At 41.1% G+C, this 22,457-nt stretch overlaps 1 protein-coding gene across 1 annotated transcript in view; it reads left to right on the top strand.

Annotated features, from left to right (window-relative positions):
- Positions 1-22,457, top strand: part of Tspan7 (tetraspanin 7) — a 100,686-nt gene that overhangs the window by 61,671 nt on the left and 16,558 nt on the right. Inside the window, exon 2 of the mRNA XM_032890365.1 lies at positions 21,564-21,752. Coding sequence (XP_032746256.1) covers positions 21,564-21,752 — 189 coding nt within the window. The remainder of the gene's footprint in view (positions 1-21,563; positions 21,753-22,457) is intronic.

Here is a 22,457-nt window from a genome sequence, read left to right as displayed (position 1 = left end):
TTACATCTTCAACTGGAATTCTGAGGTTTAGGCACGAGAAAGGCCAGCCAATCCATTCCGAAACTGGTTTTAGATACATTCTAAACAAAACACGCCGTGATCGTGTTTGCATTGTCCACGTTAGCTTAGGAGCAAAGGATTCTAGAAGAGGCCAGGGAAACTCCAAGGGAAGAAAGTATTAGGAAATTGTTTTTCTGTGAAGTGCTGGTAAGACTTTGGGGGACAGAGGCGGTGCCATATGGGACCTTCTGTTATAGTTTCATTTCCTAAGGAAGATGAGGAAGACACTGGGTGACATTTCTTAAGAAATAGACACTCTTCCCTATCTCTATTGATGAATACTGATGCTATTTTGTTTCCAGAAATAAATGAAATATTTATTGATTGATGAAAATAAAGCTCACTTTATAATTATCTAAAGGAATAATGATAACACTATCTCTCAAATGTTTACTATATGCCTCAAAGTACCTGAATATTTACCATGGAGTGCGAGCCTCATTTACTTGTCAATACAGCTATGTGAGTCACGGTAATTGCAGTAATGCTATCATCATTTAATAGATGAGGACATTGAGACAGAGAATAGGCCAGTTGCCCTAGTTTCCACACCAGCCAGCTGTACAGTGAGACTGTACTGCAGCTCTGTCTGTACAACTATTACGGCAGCCATGTGGGCTCCTTTGGTCATCATGGACTCTGCATTAGGAATTTCAGAGATGCAATGTAGGCCTCCTTTTATGAAGCCCACACTGTAAAGTTCGTTGCAACCATCTCCTTTCTAGCAAAGGATTTTGTTATTCATGGTTAGACAGTACTTTTTAAATGCCCTAATAGCAGCATCAATAAATTTATTTATGCTCAGTAATTAGGGTTGACTGTCATTCTGTCCTTTTTCCCTCCCTTTCTTTATGGAAATGTAAGTAGGTCACAGACTCAGGGTCAGTGAATTGGCAAGCATTTGCCCCACCCCCACCCCCCTGGGCTTTTCCATTAGAACTATAGTGCTGTTGAAAAGATGCAGGGCAGATAGCCAAGATACTACAAATCCTGTGGCTTTAAGAAATAGCACCTTAATAATCCAGGCTCATTGTTTTCTCCTGACTTTCTGGAAGGTGTTTCCTTACCCTGCTACACTGGAAGTTCCTGTGTCTGGCTAGGATTTCAGCTTACTGCTGCATTTTGGCATCTTGAAAACTGGCCTTTGGGTGTTCTGATGGGCCAATCTTCTTCCTGTAAAATTCCAGAAGTGTTGTTTCAATTTCATGTGACCTATGTACTCTTTTGAATACAGTGACTGAAAAGTCACTTTAATCTTGTGACCCCTGGCAATGTTTGCTTCCTTTTAAGACTTCTTCCAGTTTGTGTCTGGTTTATATGCTTAAGGCTGGTTTATTCTAAGTGATAGATAATTTGATGTCCTTGGTCTGACACTTAGACATACCCTGCCAGCTATTGCTACAGTTCAATACCACATTCCCGGGAGGGAGCCAGATCCATAGGGCCTTTCTTCCTTCATATGTTACTTAGTGATTGGTGAGGATGCTGAAGTCTCCTGCTGCCTCTGAAAACACAGCATCTTTCCTCAGGAGACAGGAAGCCCCTGCTGATAGGAAATCTTTCTGTGTGCATATGCACACAGCAGTTTGCCAGCATGGGTGGCTGCCAACAGTTTTCTCCTACTTGCAAAGACTTTATTTTCCCTGGACTGCAGTGCTATGCAACCCAGGTGGCCAGCAACACAGTAAGTTCCCATTGATAGTGTGTGTGGTGAAGTGTCTAAAATATACTTGGGTTTCCCATGTGTGGCACTTGAGTGATGAAAAGTGATAATTTTGCTTATTCTGTAGCAAAGAATGTGTCAGTGTTACAATATGCTACCAGTCTGTCCTGAGGTAATGGATTGCCCCAGACCCAAGAGGGTTGTCTAGCTCTTAAAGCAGACTAGGAATCACTAGAGAAGCCCCAGTACCTACCACATATTTATCGAACGGTGCTGGTGAGAATTTGCTTTTCCTACTGCAGAAGGATGATCAAGTATGTGAAGGGGAAAGAACCAAGAGCAACCGTAAACTCTACCTTCTTCATTAACTTTCAAAAAAGCGAAAACGTCACAGCCTTTCATCTTTCTTCCATCGTTTCCTTTTTCATTTGAAATAACCTCTTTTTAAGTAGCCCAGGATCTCTTTATGTTTCTCTGACTAGCTTGGATTTTGGAATCTACCTTCTTCAGCCTCCCTAGTGCTTTAATATTTTTATGTATGAGTACACTGTAGCTGTCTTCAGACACACCAGAAGAGAGCATCAGATCCCAGTACAGATGGTTGCGAGACACCATGTGGATGCTGGGATTTGAACTCTGGTCCTCTGCAAGAACAGTCAGTGCTCTTAACTGCTGAACCATCTCTCCAGCCACTCTTTGCTTTCTCTTAATTGAACTTATATTGATTTACTTTCTTTGCCTCTGGAAATACAGGTACAAACCCAAACGCTAACATAAGAAGGTTTGTCAGACAGAGGGAAACTGAGATGGTTCAAGTGATCCACAAACAACCATTAAACATTGAAATACATAAAATAGAAAATGTATACATACTCATAGTGAAGCTAAGTGTGGGTTTAAGAAACCATTAAGTACATGTGTATATATTAAGAGAAACAATATAAATCTTTATTTCTTTTTTGTTTTTGTTTTTTCTAAGCCAGCATCTCACACAATATAGTCTAGGCTGGCCTGGCATTGCCTAGTGTGACAGGCTGATCCAAAACACATAGTGATCTCACTGCCTTAGCTTCCTGAATGCTTGGATCACAGACTCATGTCAACATATCCAGATAAACCTTAGTTCTTATGTGGTTCACAGTGAAGCCTGAAAGACCAAACTGTCTCCTTTGCCTAGCAGTTTGATTTTACCATTGGTCTAGATCTTGATCATCAAAGTGTCAATTATGTGGAACCTTCCTTAATTGTCTGGACTAGGCTGCTGCTAAATCATCAAGAACAGAGGAAATTATGGCCATTTTGCATGTTATAAGCCAGATCTAAGGGATTCTTGAGTTAAGACAAATTGGTTTTATATTAATTCCTGGCTACTGAGAAAAGTTTGTAAGCGTATTTGTCATTTTCAGCTTCGCTGTAGAATACAAGTATTTAAAGCAAGGATTTCAGGAAATGGGCGTGGTCCCTTTTATTTTCAGGGTTTAGAAGATAGAAGGAGCTCCCTATTGTACATAGAAAAATAACTTCAGCTGTCTATTAAAAATCATCTGCTGGGACTAGTGGCTTAGGTTAGAGAATCAGTTAAAAGCTGGATTTTTTTTTTCTGGTGAATATGTGTGTGTGTGTGTGTGTGTGTGTGTGTGTGTGTGTGTGTGTTGTGCCTGTGTATCATGTGGGAATACACTGCCTATGTGGGTACATGTGGAGGCCAGAGACTGGTCTTTAATCCCTTCTCCACCTTCTGTTTTTAGACAGGGTCTCACACTGAATGTAGAGCTCATAGCTTTGGCTATACTGTCTTGTCATTGAACCACAGAATCTGCCCGTCTCCATCCTTCAGAACTAAGGTTAAACATGCACACTCCCATGCCCAGCTTTTAAATGGATGTTCATAATTCAGCTGCTCCTGAGTTATACATAGGTTCTTTTTAATGGATACATTAAATGAGGAAGGTTACATGTGAAGGATTCATGACAGATGGACTTAGTGTTTCTTTGAGGAAATCTGTTTGTAAATTGTTTACTATAGAGACTACTGCATAACCCTCCAGTGGGAGAGCTCAGATCTGTCTATAGTGTGACTGATGCTCTGAGTACAGTACCACAAGTATTTCTTCCTGCTGCCATTCTGAAGGGAGGCTGTAGACTCCTGCAAGTGAAAGTTTGTCTTTGCTGATGTTTGTTTGTAGTTGAGGAACCAACTCAAATGTGACATAAGGAATGCCAGCTCCCTTGACCTTGATGAGCCCAAACTCTCTCTTATCTTTACCTTCAAAGTGATGTTACCAGAGGTGATTGAGGAGGTGAGTCCAAAATCAGCCTTACACACACACCAAAAAGAAAAATCATGAAGCAGCTGACTTCTGAACATCCCTGGGAGAAGTAGGACCCTGGTCAAGATGTTTTCCAATGCTATGCTGGATAAAGAAGAACCCATCCTTTCTCATCCCCTCCCTGCTTCATTTCTTTTGTTTTTCCCTCTTATGTCACCTTCTGGTCCTATTATGTTTTGAGTTTGGGTAAACTTTAGGATGCCCCCCCAATGATGTCCCCCACAGAGCAAATAGCCTCTTCGTTTTACAGATTGAAGGTTGAATCAGCAATGTTAGCTAAGATCACAGCAAAGAAGTGGCCAAGGTCAGATTAAAGGGAGGGAGTAGATAGCAGCCAAGAAAAAAGAAATGCCTTACTCCGTGACCTCTCCATGTACGCTAGGAAGCTCTTGTCTCATCTCCACATTGGGAACTGTCTCCACTGTCCAGCCTCATGCTACTATGGCTTGCTCAGTTTCCATTACAAACTGCGAGATAGTGGCCTCTTTCAGGTAGAAAAAGTTCTCCTTTTTCTTTTTCATTGAAAAAAATATAAAATATATTCTTATCCCTGTTTCCCCTCTCCCAAATCTCCCCCAAATCTGCACTTACTCAATTCCACGCTGCTCTCTTCTCTCTCCCTCTCCCTCTCTCTTTCTCTGACATAGACTGTAAAATTACAGAGTCAGAAAACAAAATATACAAATAAAAGAGCATTTACATTGGCTACTTTTCATGCTGTCTATGTGGTATTTGGGGTGCAGAAGTGTGTCGCAAGAGCAGGTCTTCAGTTCATCTATGACTCTCTCTGCAGTGATTCCCCTAGGTTAAAGGGTACACATGTTGACTTTGCATGTGCTGTCATGTGAGACAGCTATGGCTAGGACATCTCAAGACTAAGCTTAGCATTCATGGTGACCATGATTAATTGGGAAAGTCAAAAATATCTGTCATGGCAGGCTAAATGCCATCCCATCCACCAATGGCTATTAATAAAATAATTGGCTTCTCAGTAAGTTCGGTTCTCTGACAGGGACTGATCAGAGGTTAGTTCCACCTTCCACTGTTTCATGCCTAGATCAACAAAGACAAGGGGCACATGGCTGGGGAGGAGTCTGCAGCTGTTTGGATATTGTCGTGATATCAGATTTAAGTGTAGGGTATTTAAATCCTGGGAGAAAATATGACCCTAGTTAAACTTTAAAGCATTAGTAGAATAGTTATTATTTCAGTTTAGGGGAACTATATAATAAGCAAATACATAGTCAAATAATTATTAAAGTTTCAGTATAACAAAAAAGGGTCATGAAAGCTATGTGTCTCTGTAGTCTTTGATAAGACTCCAAAAATATTTAATATTATAACATGAAATTGAAATTTGGCCTGTAACAAACTAGAACATCCTCTGTTCTGTTCAGGAAAGCAAAATTGCTTCATAGGAAACTAGATATGAAAGGAAGAGGATTCTTTACAAGGAGACAAAGCCATAATTAAGATAACTGAAGCAATCTGGGAATTTATACCCATTTTCCTATGGTGGTAAAGAATGAGAAATGATAGAAATGAAAGATAAGAAGGATGATGATGATGGTGGTGGTGATGATGGTGGTGTTAATTGGGTGTGTGTTTGTGTGTGTGTGTGTGTGTGTGTGTGTGTGTGTGTGTGTGTGTGTTTCTAGACATGGGACACCGTGTTTTGTGTATGTTGTGCAACTGCTCTCTACCTCTGATTGGCATGCTCACACTAAGGATAGTATCTTTGCTGCAAAAGTCCAACTGGGATTCATGGGAGTCAGCTAATAGGTGTTTGTGCTTCTCTGGCTCTGATGTGATTAAGTGTTATTCTTGAGATGGGACAGTTAGTTCCAATGTATGTGAAAATTTAGCAGAAACCAACTCCCACCCCCAATCCATATATTTTCCAGAGTCCACTGATTTCTGTAAACTATGCTGCATGGAGAGAGTTTAATTCAATAGAGTAGACTATGAGCTAAATTTTTTTTCAGCTGTCTGTTTGGAGGGATATTCTGTTGACAGTAATTGATGCTGCTGACCTTGTGCTTAAGAATTAGCCAGCATGGTTGTGCTGATGGTATTTTCTGACATTAAATCTTCATCTCAACCTTGTATGAACACCACATAGTAATTGGGAATAGGAGAAGACACACTACTATGAAAATAAATCTTCAAGCAACATACTCTAGTTTATTTTTCAACTATTTCACATTTCATTTTTGATTTCTATCTTCTGCATTTCCTTAATAAAATTTGAATTTCCGATTATTTTACTTATTATAAATATGTATCAAGACTACGGTCTTGATAAATCTGTGCAAGCAACTCAGAGACTTTCTAATGCAAGGCACCTGGAAACTTGAAGGTGTCATTTTGATGAAATCTGTGTGGATTCATGAAAGGCTTGGGTTTTGGTTTTGTCAGTGTCTCTAACTCACTGTGTTATCTTGGGCAAGGTCTTTGCTTCTCTGGACCCCAGTCTTCTCATATGTAAAATTTGAAGGATTTGACTAGCTGCTGATGGTGCCTGACATCAGTCCGAAGCTTCTGATTTATGAAATATTTTGAATATTTGAGGTGTATCCATTTAATCCTCTCATTCACACCATCAGGTTGGTGCTTGATCCTAAGGCTAGCTTGCAAATGAAGACCCTGACCAACTCCATTGCCTTTCTAAGAGCTCGTTTTGAAGACAACTAACTGTCACTGATTAAAAAGAACTGCTAGCAAGCTTTCTTTGGGACTGAGCTAGAAATGATGCAGAAATGAGGCTTCAGCATTCTCTAGCTGCAAAACAGGAGGCTTTATTTTCCATGAAATCTAGAACAGACATCTGGATCCATAACTCTTGAGATACCTAACTGTATAAAGACTTTGCTAAAGAAGTAATTAAATATGAAGGAACTCAGATGGTACAGATTCTTAGTAGGAGGCATAGCTGTGGCAATATTCCGAAATGCTCAAGTTGTGTCCATAGTCTACTAGTAAAGCCACAGGTCCATTTAAAATTTCCTGTTTACCAAACCTCAGTGCCTGCTGCGTGGTTCAGCAGGTTACATCCAGCTAAACCACTCAGCAGTCATAGAAAATACTAACGCTGAGCTAGCTTGCACATGTGTCCTGTGAACTAACAGGACTATGACGGTTGGTTTTGTGTCTGCCTTCCTTATATTTAAGCTGATATACTCCTTGCTAGTCCCTGCTAATGAGTTACTGGCCTGGAAAATTCCTCACTTCTGGTGTTCGAACAGACTTCATATTCGGTTTTTCATTAGTAACAGTTGGTGTGGTTTCTAACAAAGCTGTAAAACCAATGTTAACATTGAGGAAAGTCACCTCAAAATAAATGCAGAAGCAATGACCCAGAGCTTCTGCTGTACTACCTTTTGTCTTCCATATTCACCCATGAAAGGAAAAGCTGCATAATTGTGTGACAGGTGGGATATGGCAATGACTTTGCTCAGTACACTGTGAGGATGTATGGCTCAAATATATAGTATGTTAGCTCCGAGGTCTTACAATGATGCTGCATTGTTTTGGGCCTTCCTGGGTGTCAGTGTAATCAAATGGAAAGATGTGGAGGGATGGTTAGCTGTGAAAACTGGAGATGTTCTAAAGGACACGGCAGAGGTGGATATCATTAGGAAAAGTGTGTTCCTTGTTTGGGAAAAACGTCTAAAGTTCTAAATCAATTCAAGGTGGATTGGAGCCATGATGTGCTTGCCAAAAGGACAAATTCGGAAATTAAAAGCTCTGGTTTCAAAAAAAAAAAGCTCTGGTTTCTAGGTTCAAGGGCATACTGTACGATGTAGATGCTCTAAATATATGCATTTCCATGGAGTGAACTGATTCTGAATTTCAAATTTTACCATATGGCCAAGGGATCATGAGGTGTGGTTCAACTCTCAGCTTTTAAGAGCCAGAGTGAGAGCTGGTGTTGCTTTACTGCCTTTCCATTACTTCTGGAATGTTTGTGTCTTTGTGCTGCTGGGTATTGGTGGCCACAGGAGAGCAGGTTGTTTTCTCTGTTTCCAGTTCCACGCCGTGCTCAGTGCTCACATTCCCTAGTGTTCTACTTAGGGAGAAACGGGCTCCCAAGCCTCTTTAACTCAACCTGAAAGCCATCTGTGCTGCTGAGAGAACAGAGCCGTGCAGAGGAGGCCTACATCATAGCTGAGAGAACTCCTCGCTACCTACAAATATACTTGCTATGATACTGAGGAAGGGTATCCATGTAAAAAACAGCACATTCTTCCTGATGTGCTCAAATATATTCTGAAAAGGGGCTTTTGTTGGTTGCACTGCCCTAAGTTAAGCTATGTAAATGATTCCTGTACTTGGATTAAGGGGAAGAGCCTACACCATTAACACATAAACCACTCTGACTTTTATAGAAATTCTTTTTTGTCTATGCTATTAAACTGTCTTCTTGACACCCTTACTAGAATATATCAAGTATATAGTACAAAACAAGCATTTATTATGTATTATATGGAAGACACCAGGCTTTGTGCCCCTGGAAATATAAAAAGATTCAGTGCCTAACTTCAGCTGATCGCATGCTATTAAGAGGACCAGATTGACCTTCGTGGAGCTGTAACAAGTTTAAACTACAGTCCACAAAGTGACATAGTTATGGTAATGTAATAGAATTTATTTTAACCCTTTAATTATTAGTTTTTGTACTATAGTTTGATTACTGGATAGTCTGTAATACTAATGTTAGACCCAGTGGAAATTATACCCAATGGAATGCAGTAGTTTGTAGACTCGATCCATATATTTTTAGAGAATGATGATGTTAATAAGCTCATTGCTCCAAGGAGCTAACCCCTTAGAGAAAAGCAGATCAGTGAAAATCAGATATACAAAATTCAGTAAGTTAAAGTAAGCAAAATGAATTTATGCATATTCCCAGCATGGTGTAGTCCAGAGGACATGGCCTAGGAGTTAGAGTATTGCCTTTTTATTCTTAGCCCCTTAGAGACTGGGGGCCTTGAGGTTACACTTAATTTTATCTGAGTTCACTTCTCTGTCTTACAACCAGGCATGGTAATTATGTGGGCTTCATGGAGGCTTGTTGTGAGAAGTGGAATTTTGTGAGAAAAAGACTGTACCAAGTACAGATGCTACAAGATCTCTTTAGTGCCACTCTTTTTCTCCTGCTGTCAGTGACCGTGTATTAGTGTTTCTGCACTCCCATTCTGGGGCTTCATGACATCTCCCCTTGCATGCATGCAGACCTTTTGCTTCATCGTTATGTCACCAACAATAACAGAATAATAGCTGTTGGCAGAGCCTTTTCATTATAGGAACTTGTATAGGTAATATAAGGAAGTTTCAAGGGATCCAGGACAAACTGTAGGGATTATGAGAGGAAAATACACCTTAAATATAAGAAACTTGAACATAGGAAACTTAGTTTCCATGAGCTTGCTGGAACTGAGTCCCCTGAGTAATGACTGTATCTGCTTGGCAGTAGGCCCTTTTGACTTCCCAAATGAATACAGTAACAGATTGTGCATAATGTGGCATCTTTCTGTGTGCTCTATGTTCTTTTAAAAGTATTTATGTATCTGTTTGTTTATGTATGTATGGTTATTTTGCTGGTACGTAGTTCTATGAATCATTTTGAGTGCCAGAGGCTGATGGAAGCCAGAAAAAAGTGTCAGTCCCCTGGACCCAGACTTACAGGTTGTTGTGAGTCACCGATATGGGTGTTAGGAACAGAAAGCCAGACCCTCTGCAAGAGTAGCGAGTGTTTTTTTACTTTTTGAGCCATGTCTTCAGCCCCTATGCAATAGTCTTACCTCTCCTATTAGCCAGGCCCTTGTTCTCATGTGCTCCAGAAGTGGCAGTAACTGTGGGCGGAACTTGCAAGTCTGAAATGGGTGGTATAGAGCTAGATGTGAGACAGTGGCTGTGAGTTAGAGGGTGTCCTTCGAATCCTACCAATGCTGATGGATTATTTAAGAGAGACCTTCATTAAATGGTACATAGAGTATGGTGCACTTGGGAACCAAGCAGTTATTTTAATGCGTTTTGATTTATTTGTGATCATTCTGCATAGAGCCTCATATAGCTAGTCAAGGGCCCTAGCCCTGCTTTGGAAGGGACTAAGTGAGCAATGGTTTGGTCTTTTAGGAGTTCCCTGTGCTATATCTTCCCTCACTCACCCTGGTTAACAAGCCAGGCTTCCTACCCTGCAGGTTGATCCTAGATATCTGATTAGGGGTTTCCTGGAGTCTTCAGAACAAAGGTTTCTGCAGGTTTGGTTTGATCCTGGAATTTTCTCTAGTGCTACATAGACTGCAGGTTATTTCAAGTCAAGCTGAACACCTATACGGCTTCATACGCCTTGTCTTGTGTTCCAGGAGGAAATTTTCGTGGTAGCAGGCATTCATAAATTGCCTTGATCACAGCATTTTCTGAGCCACTGTTTTCCTGGCACTTAGAGGTATGGAAGTGTCTTAGGGTAAAGTTCTGCCCTTATCATAGTTTGTGGCTCCAAAGAAGTGACCTGATTTGAGACGGGTCCTCAGATTTCAATCCAGGGGCCCTCTGGATTTCACATACTGTCCAAAGTCACTCATTGCTCTCTGTTGAATATTTAGATTTGGAGGCGATCTAATCAGAGACTTTTGATGTTGTGTATAGAAAGATTACCTGTACAGATAGGGAAGAAGATGTCAGAAATATAAGAACAGGGAACCTGCAAAAGGTACTTGTTATAGAAGCCTTAAGACCTGAGTTCGAATCCCCAGAAACCATATAAAGATGAAAGAAGAACTTCACACAGTCGTCATCTGACACACGTTCATGCACATTATACAAACACACACATACATATACAAACACACACATACAAATGAATGGATGATCAGACAAACAAGCAAATCATGCAGGGTCTAGACCCTTACAGTGGAAGATGACTCCTCTGGTTTGTCTCTGCTTCTGCGTCCCCACCAGATAGTTGTTTGTGTTCCCCAGGAATCCCTCCCTTTGGTCAAGGTAGCTTATACGACTTTTATTTCCTATAGCTTAATGCATGAACAATGAACGACATACTGCATAGGGAATGGCTCAGTGAAAATACCAGCCGCAGGGCTCTGGGGCCTCTCTCCCGCTGTACCAGGGAAACAATACAGCCCTGTGCCGTAGTTACCCCAACTTTGGTGGGCTCTTGGTTTTGATTAAGAAGATTTGGTAAGATTCAGTGACTTCCTTGTACTTGGGGATGTATGCGCTTGGCCATTACATTGCATATAGTACAATCATGCATGTCTTTCTACAGAGCAGTCAGTAGAGCAGTCTCTTCAGCTAACACCACCACAAGAGAAAGAGTCCTACTTTTAGCAGAGAATTCTAAAAAAAATTACTCATAGCGTCTCGTTGGGGAGAAGATATTTACATCAGTGGCCTCTAGGTCAGGGACCCAATCACTACATTGTATATTTCTGAATTACTGATTTGCCTAAGACCACAGTAGACATTGTATTTTGTAAACCAAAACATAAAATTAGTAGCAATAGCTTTTAATACTTAGGCCACACTTGACTTTCATGTCTCTCCAGCAACCCCCACCACCACCACCACACACACAAACACAAACCTCTCGGGCCATATGGCCCATTTATATTCCATTCCACAGCCTTTGAGCAACCTAGGAGACAGAGTGGAATTTCTTTTCCTGAGTACAAACTACTTGCAATAAAAGCCACTTACTAATGGTGTTTCAATATCAAAAGAAGATAACTGAGAATGTAAACAATACACTCATAAAGTTTCAGAACCATCCATGAGAGATAGATAGAAAACCGTAAGCATGTTCAGAGGGGACTATTATCTTTGTTACTTTGTTACAGAGTTTACTGATGTTTGAAGGAAGGAAGCAGCAGGCAATCTGTAGGAGCAAGCTTGGCAACTCGGTTATCGATCAGGAAAACTATGGCTGGGTTTGCTTCATACGCATCTGTAGAACCAGATAGCTGTTTTAAAGGAATGGATCTCTATGAAATAGACTCTAATTCATAGGAGTCCTCTAATTAGTTCAGTGTATATATATATATATATATATATATAGTTCAGTGTATATATATATATATATATATATATATATATATATATATATCAGGTTTTTAAAAATTAGAGTCCTTTTATATATGTTAAAGTTATGCATGTTACCTCTATAGCTTTTGAAATCTTAACTTTAACCAACTTGGCTGATTTCTGACTATAGCCGAGAAATGCAAAAGAGCGTATTTGCCTAGGGAACATGGAGGTTTTAAGATAACGGGGCAAATGTTCCTTCAAGTGCAGAACAGGACTCATTTTAGTTGCAACCTTATTACACTAAGGAGGTATTTCTCTTGGTCTTCATGTGACAGAATTATGTGGCATATCATTTCCTCTGGGATTTTGAAGGCAATGAAACTCTGGGCCTGAGAAAATGCTCTCGGGGGTTCTTCCATTGCTACCATTCCTGATCATTCATGTATGAAAATGCAGGGAGGGAGATAATTGGGGGGAAATCATAAGGCTTCCTGGATGCTACGAAGAATGACAAGAGATTCTGAGAATCTGTGTATTTCAGCCTGGACTCTTGCCTCTGTAGGCTCTGTGAAGACACCGGATGGCTGTTTGCCTTCTGTTAATAATACCTCTCAAGGCAACCTACACAATTCTGGGCAATGCTTATTATTTTAAAACTTCATATTGAGCTAGAAAGTCTGTTTCACTCTAGCTTTCCCTAATGCTGTCTTTAAATATTGACTTGACTGCTGGTACCGAAACACAGCCATTATGTATAATTAGTGTTCCCCAAAGAAGCGCAGTTGCAGTTGAACAAGTAATATATAAACAGTATTCTAGAATACAACTCTGCTCATCTATGGGCATTCCCTATAGAGGAGAATGCCCAAGGAAAAGGGAAGGCACCTGGTAAGTTCTCATAGAGTCAGTCTGGAGACGCTGTCTCCCAACTCTGCCCTTCTTTCCCAGTATTGACAAAATCTACCTAAGAAAACTCTATGGGAAATGGTTCAGGGTTGCTACCTTCCACGTACCTCACTCTCAGGAAAACCTTCCTTTCATGGCTCTTACTTAGCTATGGGAGAGTGGTTGTCTGGGCAACATTGCGTGTAGAAGAACTTAGCTCTCTAGACTGCCTGGTTTTCCTTAGCTGGCTACAGCAAGCAGAGTGTCATAACGGCTTGGAAAACTGCCTCCAGTTGGGACAATGAACTTGACTCTAGGGTGTGCTATTTATTAGCTCCATGAGTTTGAGCAAGTTGTTGACCCTGATGCTTCGGGTTCCCACCTGTAAGACAGAGATGGAGAATGTGTGGGATGAAGCATAGCAGAAACACAGACTGCGCAATGAATAGCATTTGTCACACATATACTCTGTAACTGTGTTTTTAGGTTGTGTGCCATTAGTTGGGAAACCTATCAGATTCCACTCTAGAACTTAGGATGAGGAGCCTTAATGCTACCCAACCATCACTTTGGGTCGGAACTTCCTTGAAAGTAGGGTAGTTCTGCAAAGGAATTGCTTTCTATGATTTCAGCTATGATACCCTCTTTTTCTTCTTAGGGCTCGAAGCAGAGTACTTTAGTTTAAGATGTTTGGGTTTTTTTTTTCCTTCCTCAAATATGGTTGATGAAAAACAGTACTCACCACACTGTGTTTTTTGTTTATATGTCAAACTGGTGTGGATCTTCAGGCTGATTATTCCATAGGGCTGTGCCTGCCTGCTCCATGACATGTTTACCATCTCTAGTTTATCCCCACATATACAACTGGACGCATATTCCTTGACCTGTCTATTAAGAAATTGAAGTATACATAGTTTGAAATGGAATATATTTTTATATTTTTAGAGATGTATGTGTTTTAAAATAAGTGGGTCACAGTCCATGCCTACAGATTTTAATTTTTCATGGTGGCCGTCAAGTTCTCAAGGTTCTGTCATGATATAGCGGTACCAAGGTGGATCACACTGGCTTCTGAGTTTTTCTTATGAAACTGTGACTCTGTGAGTAAAGGGATTAGGAGAAAGAAAGTAAGTCCTAGAGACAGGCTGAAAACTACATAGAGGATCGAGGGTCAGAAGTTGCTATGTTTCTGTTTTCCCACTTAGTTGTAAATAACCTAGGGTTAATTTCTTTGGCTTATCCAGCAGATGGAGCAGTTAAAATACTGGAGCCCTTGACATAGTGCCCTGGGTCCTCGTACTAGGTTTTTAAGAACAGAGAAATCTCACTAGTACTAGCATCGTCCATTCTCTGGACTCCTGCTGATTAATTTCAGTTACTGTGTTGAATAAAAAATATTAGAGTTTCAAATTACTTTTCCATAGTGGGAAGGAACCATTCCCATGCTATCATATTTAGTCTTCCCAGTGGCCCCAAAACGGACATTTTACAAAGCATTCTGCTGGGCTGGAAGTAAATGAACAGGCTTAATATATTTTTTTTGACTTTTGTTGTTTTCTTTTTAGTGTTAATGTAGCTACATGGGTAATATGGGAGTCAGGCCTCATATTTGATCTCCTTAATATGGTGCTCATGTAAATAGACTTCCTGGCCTCAGAACTTGCCTATCGTCCAGCATTTAACAAGTACATATTAAGCACCTACTATCAGCAGGCATCTGTGTCTTAGGCTGGGGGAATAAACCAACAAATAAGATCAAATGATGCCCTTGTGAAGTTTAGATTCATTTCTAGATATAGACAAAGCAAATAAATCAAATAGTGTTCCAGATAAGCCCAGCAGTTTAAACCTGTTTAAAAGATTTAATTATGTGTATGTGTGACCTATCTGCATGTTCACCTGTGTGAAGAAGTGGGCATCAGATCCCGTTACAGATGGTAGTGAGCCACCATGAGTGATTTCTGGGAATTGAACTCAGGACTTCTGGAAGAGCAGCCAGTACTCTTAACCACTGAGCCATCTCTCCAGCCCCAAGTCCAGAGTTTAAAAAACAAACAAACAAACAAACAAACAAACAAACAAACAAACAGAAGCCTTACTGAAGAGAAGGCTTTAGTTTTAATTATGACTGTTAAGGAAGAACTCATTGAGCAAAAACTTGAAGAAATCGGAGATCTCAAAAATCTTACGGAAGAGGTAGCAAATGTGGAGAGGATGAAGCAGGGAACCTGAAGGTGGTTAAGATTAGATCTGGAGAGACTGGAAACAGGAGCAGGTCACAAGATTAACCAGGGAAGGCTGCAGGTCAAACAGCCCCTTCCTAGATAGAGAAGAATGTTGGCTCTTTTTCTAGAAGATGAGACACCATGGGAGCATCTTGAGCAGAGGAGTGGGATTGTTGGATACGGGGCTCATTGGATTCTCCCTTACTGCTTTGCTGAGAATGGAGTATGGGGACAAGGGTAGACTCAGAGACTAGGGTCTACCACCGAGGAGAGTGGGAGCCTGCCAGTGGGAGAGAGAGTACTAAATGTGTGAACTTAGCCTACACCATCCACACTGGGATATATACTGAGAAATATACTTAGCCTACACCATCACTTCACTGGGATATATACTGAGAAATGAACGCATCGCTGGGTATTTTACACAGTGTGATTATCAGAACAAGTATATGTAAACCTTGAAGGCCACATGGCACAGCAGTATAATCTTGTGGGATCACGATGCCATAAGTGTTTATTTATTATTGAAGTATTGTCATCCACTGCAGGACTAGACATCTTCCTTGGTGGTTTTATCACACATGTGTGCAATGTGGACCTATGAGTGCTGAGGGAAACTTATTTCAATCACCAGAGCACTTTTATCTTCCTTATGTTATCTCAGGAGAGAGTTAAGGGAAAACTCTACCTCACTGTTATTTGGGGGGTGTTGTTTTTGTTGTTTTTCATGAGAATCTTGCTTGGAATCCTGCACATGTATTTCCTTTGTCTTGTATGAACCTCTTTTAATAGTTGAGCCTTTTCTGAAAGTATTCATCCCCAGCCCTAGGTTTGTTTTAAAGGGGACATGAAGTTCGCATCCCACATAGCTCCCCCCTCCAACACACTCCCAATATATAGTCACACAGAGTGTGGTAACTGACTACTGTTTGGGTTCTCATATATATATATATATATATATATATATATATACACACACACACACACACACACACACACACACATATATATATATATATACACACACACATATATATACCATATCTATTCAGATACAGTTTTATTTTTGTGAGTTGGAGATGATAATTCTATCAAAAAACTATGCAAAACACAATATCCCTTTTGGAAATAATGAGACCCCATAACAACAATGTGTTGAATGACATAATCATAACATGCATGCTACTCTGTCACAGATTATTGATTAGATTCATATTCATATGGAATAATTGTTGAGATGAGTTTATTCAGGCTTATTCCCATCTGATAGCTCATAAGGATGCAGCCCACGAGGAGAGCATTGCTAAGACACACTGTATTTGTCAAATCCTCGTTATGGGCCCCAGAGGGACATTGTACTATAGGCACCAGTGACTGATTGTCAAGTTGAAAATTTGGACTCAGAATCAAAGCAGTGGTTTTGCTGAATGGATAGTAGGACAGAATGAATGACATATTGTCTTGGAAAATCAGACACAGGAAGTGGCTGAGACGTTGGGTGCTACAAAGAAGCAAAAGGCTTTATTCTCCTTCACATGACTCTTTAAATCCCTGGTGTGTACACAATAATACAGAATGGGATAAACATGTGGTTAGGGAAGTTTTCAATGCATATTAAGATCATTGTAGCTCTTGGTCATGCACTTGTTTAATGAGATCTTTTTTTTTAAGTCTCTTTTTCTTGCTCATGTGGGGTTTGGGCCACCAACTTCTCACAAGGTCAGTTCCATGAGCCCGGGAAGTGGTTTCTTCTACAACTCTTCCTTCAGGGGAGGTTTGCTCCCTTCCAATTGCTGTAAGCCTTTTAACACTGCAATAGTCATGTGGCCTCTTTGTGAGTTAAATTGCACTAACAGAGTTCTAAAAACAAGTGTGATCAGCCTAGGAGCTTCCTGAGGGAGCGGTAGCATAGAGGAAATTCCCCCAACATTAAGCCTCTCCCACTCTTAACTACTACAGCTGGTCCTGGTTTCTAAGTACATAAAATCTCCTCTAAGTGGCTTTGCTGTCTCCAATTACTAGTTCACCTGTATGATTTCTATTTCTGTATCTAGGTCATAAGGAAGCCAGAGGTGTGAGCTCATTCTGAATAGTCTTGTGCTCTGGGATGCTTGGTTCCTACTTTCAAGGGTTTCTGGACAGTTGAAGAAGAATGATCCACTCTCTAGGAGTGTTAAGTCAAAAGCCTAAAGCCGCTTTTCAACCTTTGGAAGTAGCCACCAGTGCTTCCTAATGAAAATAAGAACCGTGCGGTACAGCTCATGCCATACAGCTCACGATGAGCTCCCCATGTTTGCTCTCCCATGTTTTCAGTTCACTCCTCCAAGTTATATCCAGAGCTCTGTTAGTGAAGGTCCTCAGCAAATGAAGTTAGCAACCTACAAAATAGTTGCCTTGGTCTTAACTTATTTTTTTTTCTTTTTCTGAAAATAGGTTTCGTTCTCTCACCTAATATATACTTATTATAATTTCCCTTCCCTTTACTCCTCCCATTTCTTCCCCATCTTCCTCCCCATCCAGATCTACCCTCTCTCTATCTGTCAGTAAAAATAATGAGGCTTCTAATAGATTAGAATAATAAAATAAAATAAAACAAAAATTAACACATCGGAATAAGACAAAACAGAAGGAAAGGGGCCCAAAGAAGGTGCACATTTTTCTGCCTCCTGATCTTACTGGAGAGAGAACCAAGGCCAAGAAAGCTTCGGTGATTTGCCAAAGGCCACATGACTAACAGAACCCGCGAGCCCTGTCTCCAAGCCCCTAAGTCTGGAACTCTAATATTGAGTCCATTTTCCTTGCCTATCCTCCCGTGGCTTCCCAAGTCTACTAGAACCCCATTATACATTAAAATTCTTAGTCCATTTTACTGTACAGGGTGCATAGACAAATAAGTACTAATAAAAAAGCAAAATTGTAAATATAATAGGCACATACTATTCTCAGAGTTTAAAAAAAAACCAGAAGATACCAGAGGCTTCTGGTTTCTCTGCCAGCCTGACCCTTTCGGTACTCTCCAGAACTATGTCGGTGATGCTGCAGAAAACATGACCCTCTAGTCTCCCTTCTGCAAACACATTCCCCTAAGAATTCAGGACAGGAATACTCTCTTGCCTACTTTTCCTCTTAAATCTAAAACCTGAGGGATCTAGATTTTACCTGCTAATAATTGCCATAGACTTTCCACATTATATTTTTTCAGAGTTGCAGAGGCATGGGAGTGGAAGGCGAGTCTACGGTATGTCTGTGTGTAGTCATCAAGAAAACCAGCCTGTGAAGCTCTGCGATGGTCGAGCCGCGGATTCCCCATAAAATGTGAACTGGCTACTGTGGCTTTGATGTTTCTTTTGATCAGTGCTTAGATGCAGAGCCTTCTATTTCATACAGCTTCTTCGGACAGGCCTCTTAGCTGTACCTTAGGCCTCTATGGCTTCATTCCCCATCGCTGCTCTTCAGTTGTCCTTTAGTTGGTAATATGCTGAAGATAAACTGAGATCATCATTAAAATGATCGGGCATGTTCATTTAGAAGGTGGAGCTCCCAAGCTACGTGTTAGGGTGTTGGAATGATGATATGAGGACTTTGCTCTTTCCCATGCAAATCTGATACACCAAGTGTACAGCTAGAGCAGGTTGGTCAGATCTATGGTCTGTGCACTGACAGAGCAAGAAGGCTCTGGACTCCTGAGGAAAATCAGGATGGCGCAGGATTGGCAAGGAGCCTACCAGTATTACCTGGAATGACCTGAGTGGAACAAAGAGAATCACTTAATGTCTCCTGCCCGCTTCCCAAATATCTACTTCCTGATTAAAACGAAGCCTGGCAAGGCTCTTCCAGGAGCCTTTGGGAACACTGTGGCATATGGCCAAACCTCTCCATGACTTTCTTCCATTGAAATTTTAAAGCAACATATGCTAGTTTTTCAAAGCTTTTCTCAGTCTGATCTAATGTTTTGGGTTTTTTTTTCTTCCTGTACTAAATATTGAACGTAGACTTTCATTCATGCTGGACTGTGTGACTGAGCTAACCTCCCCAGCACCAGTATACCTCTGCTAGTGCTACTATTACAGTTTTATTTGGCCTGGTTTCAGAGTCTCTATTAGTAGCAGCTGGTGGTATTAAACTGTGCCCAAAATAACGTACTGGAAAGTTAAGACCTGTCTCTGACATGTCCTCCTTAGTCTCTGTCACATTCTCTTTCTATCTCTGTCTGTCTGTCTGTCTGTCTGTCTCCATCTGTCTGCCTCTGCCTCTGCCTCTGCCTCTGCCTCTCTCTCTCTCTCTCTCTCTCTCTCTCTCTCTCTCTCTCTCTCTCTTTCTCTCTCTCTCCACATGTCAGCTGTCATGTGTGACATACCTAGGCCTTGCACTCTTGCACTTGTCTTAGAACATCTTAGAATTCAATCACTGTGGAATTCTTTGTAGCTAATTTAAGGGTGGAAGGTTGGTGGTGGACATCTTATTTTACCAACACAGCCTGTTTTTACCCCTGGTAACGTGATACTTGATTCTACTGGGTAAAGATACTGTTAGATTTCTATCCGGCCGAGTATGGCAAAGGGAACTGTTCAGAGAAGGTGCTTTTTAAAAAATAGCCACCAGGTGTCAGCAGAGGATGGGAAGCTCTCGGCAACATCTGCATTATTGGTTTGAATTTACTGAAGCCGCTCATACCCATTGGCAGGAAGCCTCTGCTGGGCCCCTTTCCTCACAATTAGCATCAAATGCTTTCTCCTCGAGTCTGCATTATTTCTTCACCCTTTTCACATGTAACACTTAAGTCTGGCATGCACAGTGATAGTTCTACAAAATAGGCTATTGGGGCAAGACAAAGGGAGTTACCATAACAAATCTCATATGTGTTTTATCAAAGTTCAAACAAAGACTAATTCGACAGCATACAATGTTAAGGCTCCCTTTTGCCTATGCCTTTTCTTTCAAAAAGCAATTTATCGTGTGTGTGTGTGTGTGTGTGTGTGTGTGTGTGTGTGTGCTGTTTTTCTCTAGTTTCATATCTTGCACTTATTTTGGATAGACTGACTAGAAATCTGAGATCTTTAATAGGGAACATTGAACTGTAGGCTAGGACAAAACTAAGGAAGCACTTAAGCCTCAGTTCCAAAAGTGGCAGCAATTGGAAAACAGTTACTTCTGAATATGTCATCAAGCTGCAAGTGAATCAAAGGATACAGCAACTGTGGGATGGTGAGGACACAAACCAACACGTGCCTTCACCAGCCACAATTGCTGAGGCCTGGGGTCTGCAGGGAATGGAGAGTAAGGGCTAACACACAGCCCTGATCCCACTACCTTGGGTAAGGGCCTGATAAATGCACAGGGCTAGAGTTTAGGCATGTTATAAAGATTTCAATTGGAATGATTGATGATATTTGACAAATAGCATTATAAACAATACCAAGAGATATTCAGACCCTTCTGGCGCTTTATAATGAATAAGGTATTGTAGGCGGCACATCAATGGGGATTCAAAACTGTCTAGAATATTTTCTTTATAGAGACTTTGATGATAACGGACAAGAAGAATATCCTCGTTCTTAAAATGTTGTAGAAGATGGCCATAAAACCGACTCTACCCTTACATGCCATTGATGAAATGAGCCAGCATTTTTTCTGGGGTCACGCCTAGCTCAGTCACACACATTGGAGGCGTGCCTCTCAGAAGTCTCTTAAGATGTTCTTAAGCAGCTTTTTAAAAAAAATGTCCTTTATTAACTCGATTTTCAATTAATATAACAACTATGTAAGGGGAAGATATAATTTGTATACTATCAAAGCGTATTTGCTGGGTGACAAGTTTTGGCTAATGGTCTCTAACGTTTTTTGATGTTGAGGGTGAAGCCTTCAGCAAATGCACCTTACTCGTGGAAGCTTGGATCTTAAAGTATGGCCATATTGCTCTGTGTCTGTGGTAGTTTGATTGGAAATGGCCCCCACGGGCTCATATATGTGAATGCTATATTTGTACTCCCTCTGTTGGTGAACCTGTTTGGGAAGGATGGGGAGGCGTGGCATTGTTGGAAGAGGTGTGTCCTTGGGGGTGGGCTTCGAGGTTGCAAAATACCACATCATTCCCAGTTAGCTCTCCCTCTTTGCCTATACTTGTGGATCAGGATGCAGGTTCACTGCTTCTGTTACAGCACTGTGCCTCCCCACCTGCCTCCATGCTCCCCACCATGATGGGCATGTACTCCCTCTGGAACTGCAAGCCCCCAAAATCTTTTTAAGTTGCCTTTGTTGTGGTCTCTTTTCATAGCAACAGCGGAGGAACTGAGATCATCTCCATTCTCACCTCTTTTGGCAATAGTGTCATGTTCTCTTCTCTCCCTTTTGCAGATCACAGGGGCGATCCTGTTGGCTGTTGGAGTCTGGGGAAAGCTGACTTTGGGAACCTACATCTCCCTTATTGCGGAGAACTCCACAAATGCTCCCTACGTGCTCATTGGGACCGGCACCACCATTGTGGTCTTTGGCCTCTTTGGATGCTTTGCTACGTGCCGTGGTAGCCCATGGATGCTGAAACTGGTAAGTCCATCTCAGCGTAACGTGCTTTCTCAGTTAGTTTTATAAAACAGTAAAGTCACATGACACTTAAGTAGCCCTTCTTGAAGTCACAAAAAAGGCTTTAATATTTATTGATTTTAATTTTACACTAGACTCTTAACTAATCCACCCTTTAAACCTCCCTGTGGGAAAAACCACCGCAAACACAGCCTGGCACAGTAAACAGAGTCCCGGCTTCCTGAGGTAAATTGGCAAAGCAGTGGCCATTGATTCCAATGAACGATTAATGTCTTCTTGGCAAGATGCCCTGTGCCAGTCTCAAACCAGCTTAGAAATCCCTTGTAGGATGTGATGTGCAGTGTTGGTGGGCACGGGATCGTCCTGAATCTGTTCAGAGATAGGCAGCAAAATGAGGAAGCACACCGTGCTATACACACTCTGGCCTTTAACGACAGATGACAGGGGGCACTTCTGAATCAAATGGATGTGTAGTCATTTACTATGAGATGTGGTTAAAAAAAATGGAGAAGTGTGCACAAATGCAAAGCAGCTAGCTGCACAGCATTGCTTCCTGGTCATGCTCACACATACAAAGGGCTAATGTATAGAATTAAGCTTCGGCCCTTTCCCTTTCTAAAGCAGAACCGCTACTGGCGGGTAGAAATTGGAAGTAGGAAGACCTGCGGGCAGAGGCAATGAAGTCTTCCCAATAATTGGAACAATTAC

Source organism: Rattus rattus, chromosome X (assembly GCF_011064425.1).
Source record: "Rattus rattus isolate New Zealand chromosome X, Rrattus_CSIRO_v1, whole genome shotgun sequence".
NCBI classification, from domain to species: Eukaryota; Metazoa; Chordata; class Mammalia; order Rodentia; family Muridae; genus Rattus; species Rattus rattus.
Note: the sequence above shows the minus strand (reverse complement) of the source record. Positions and strands in the feature narration are given on the sequence as shown.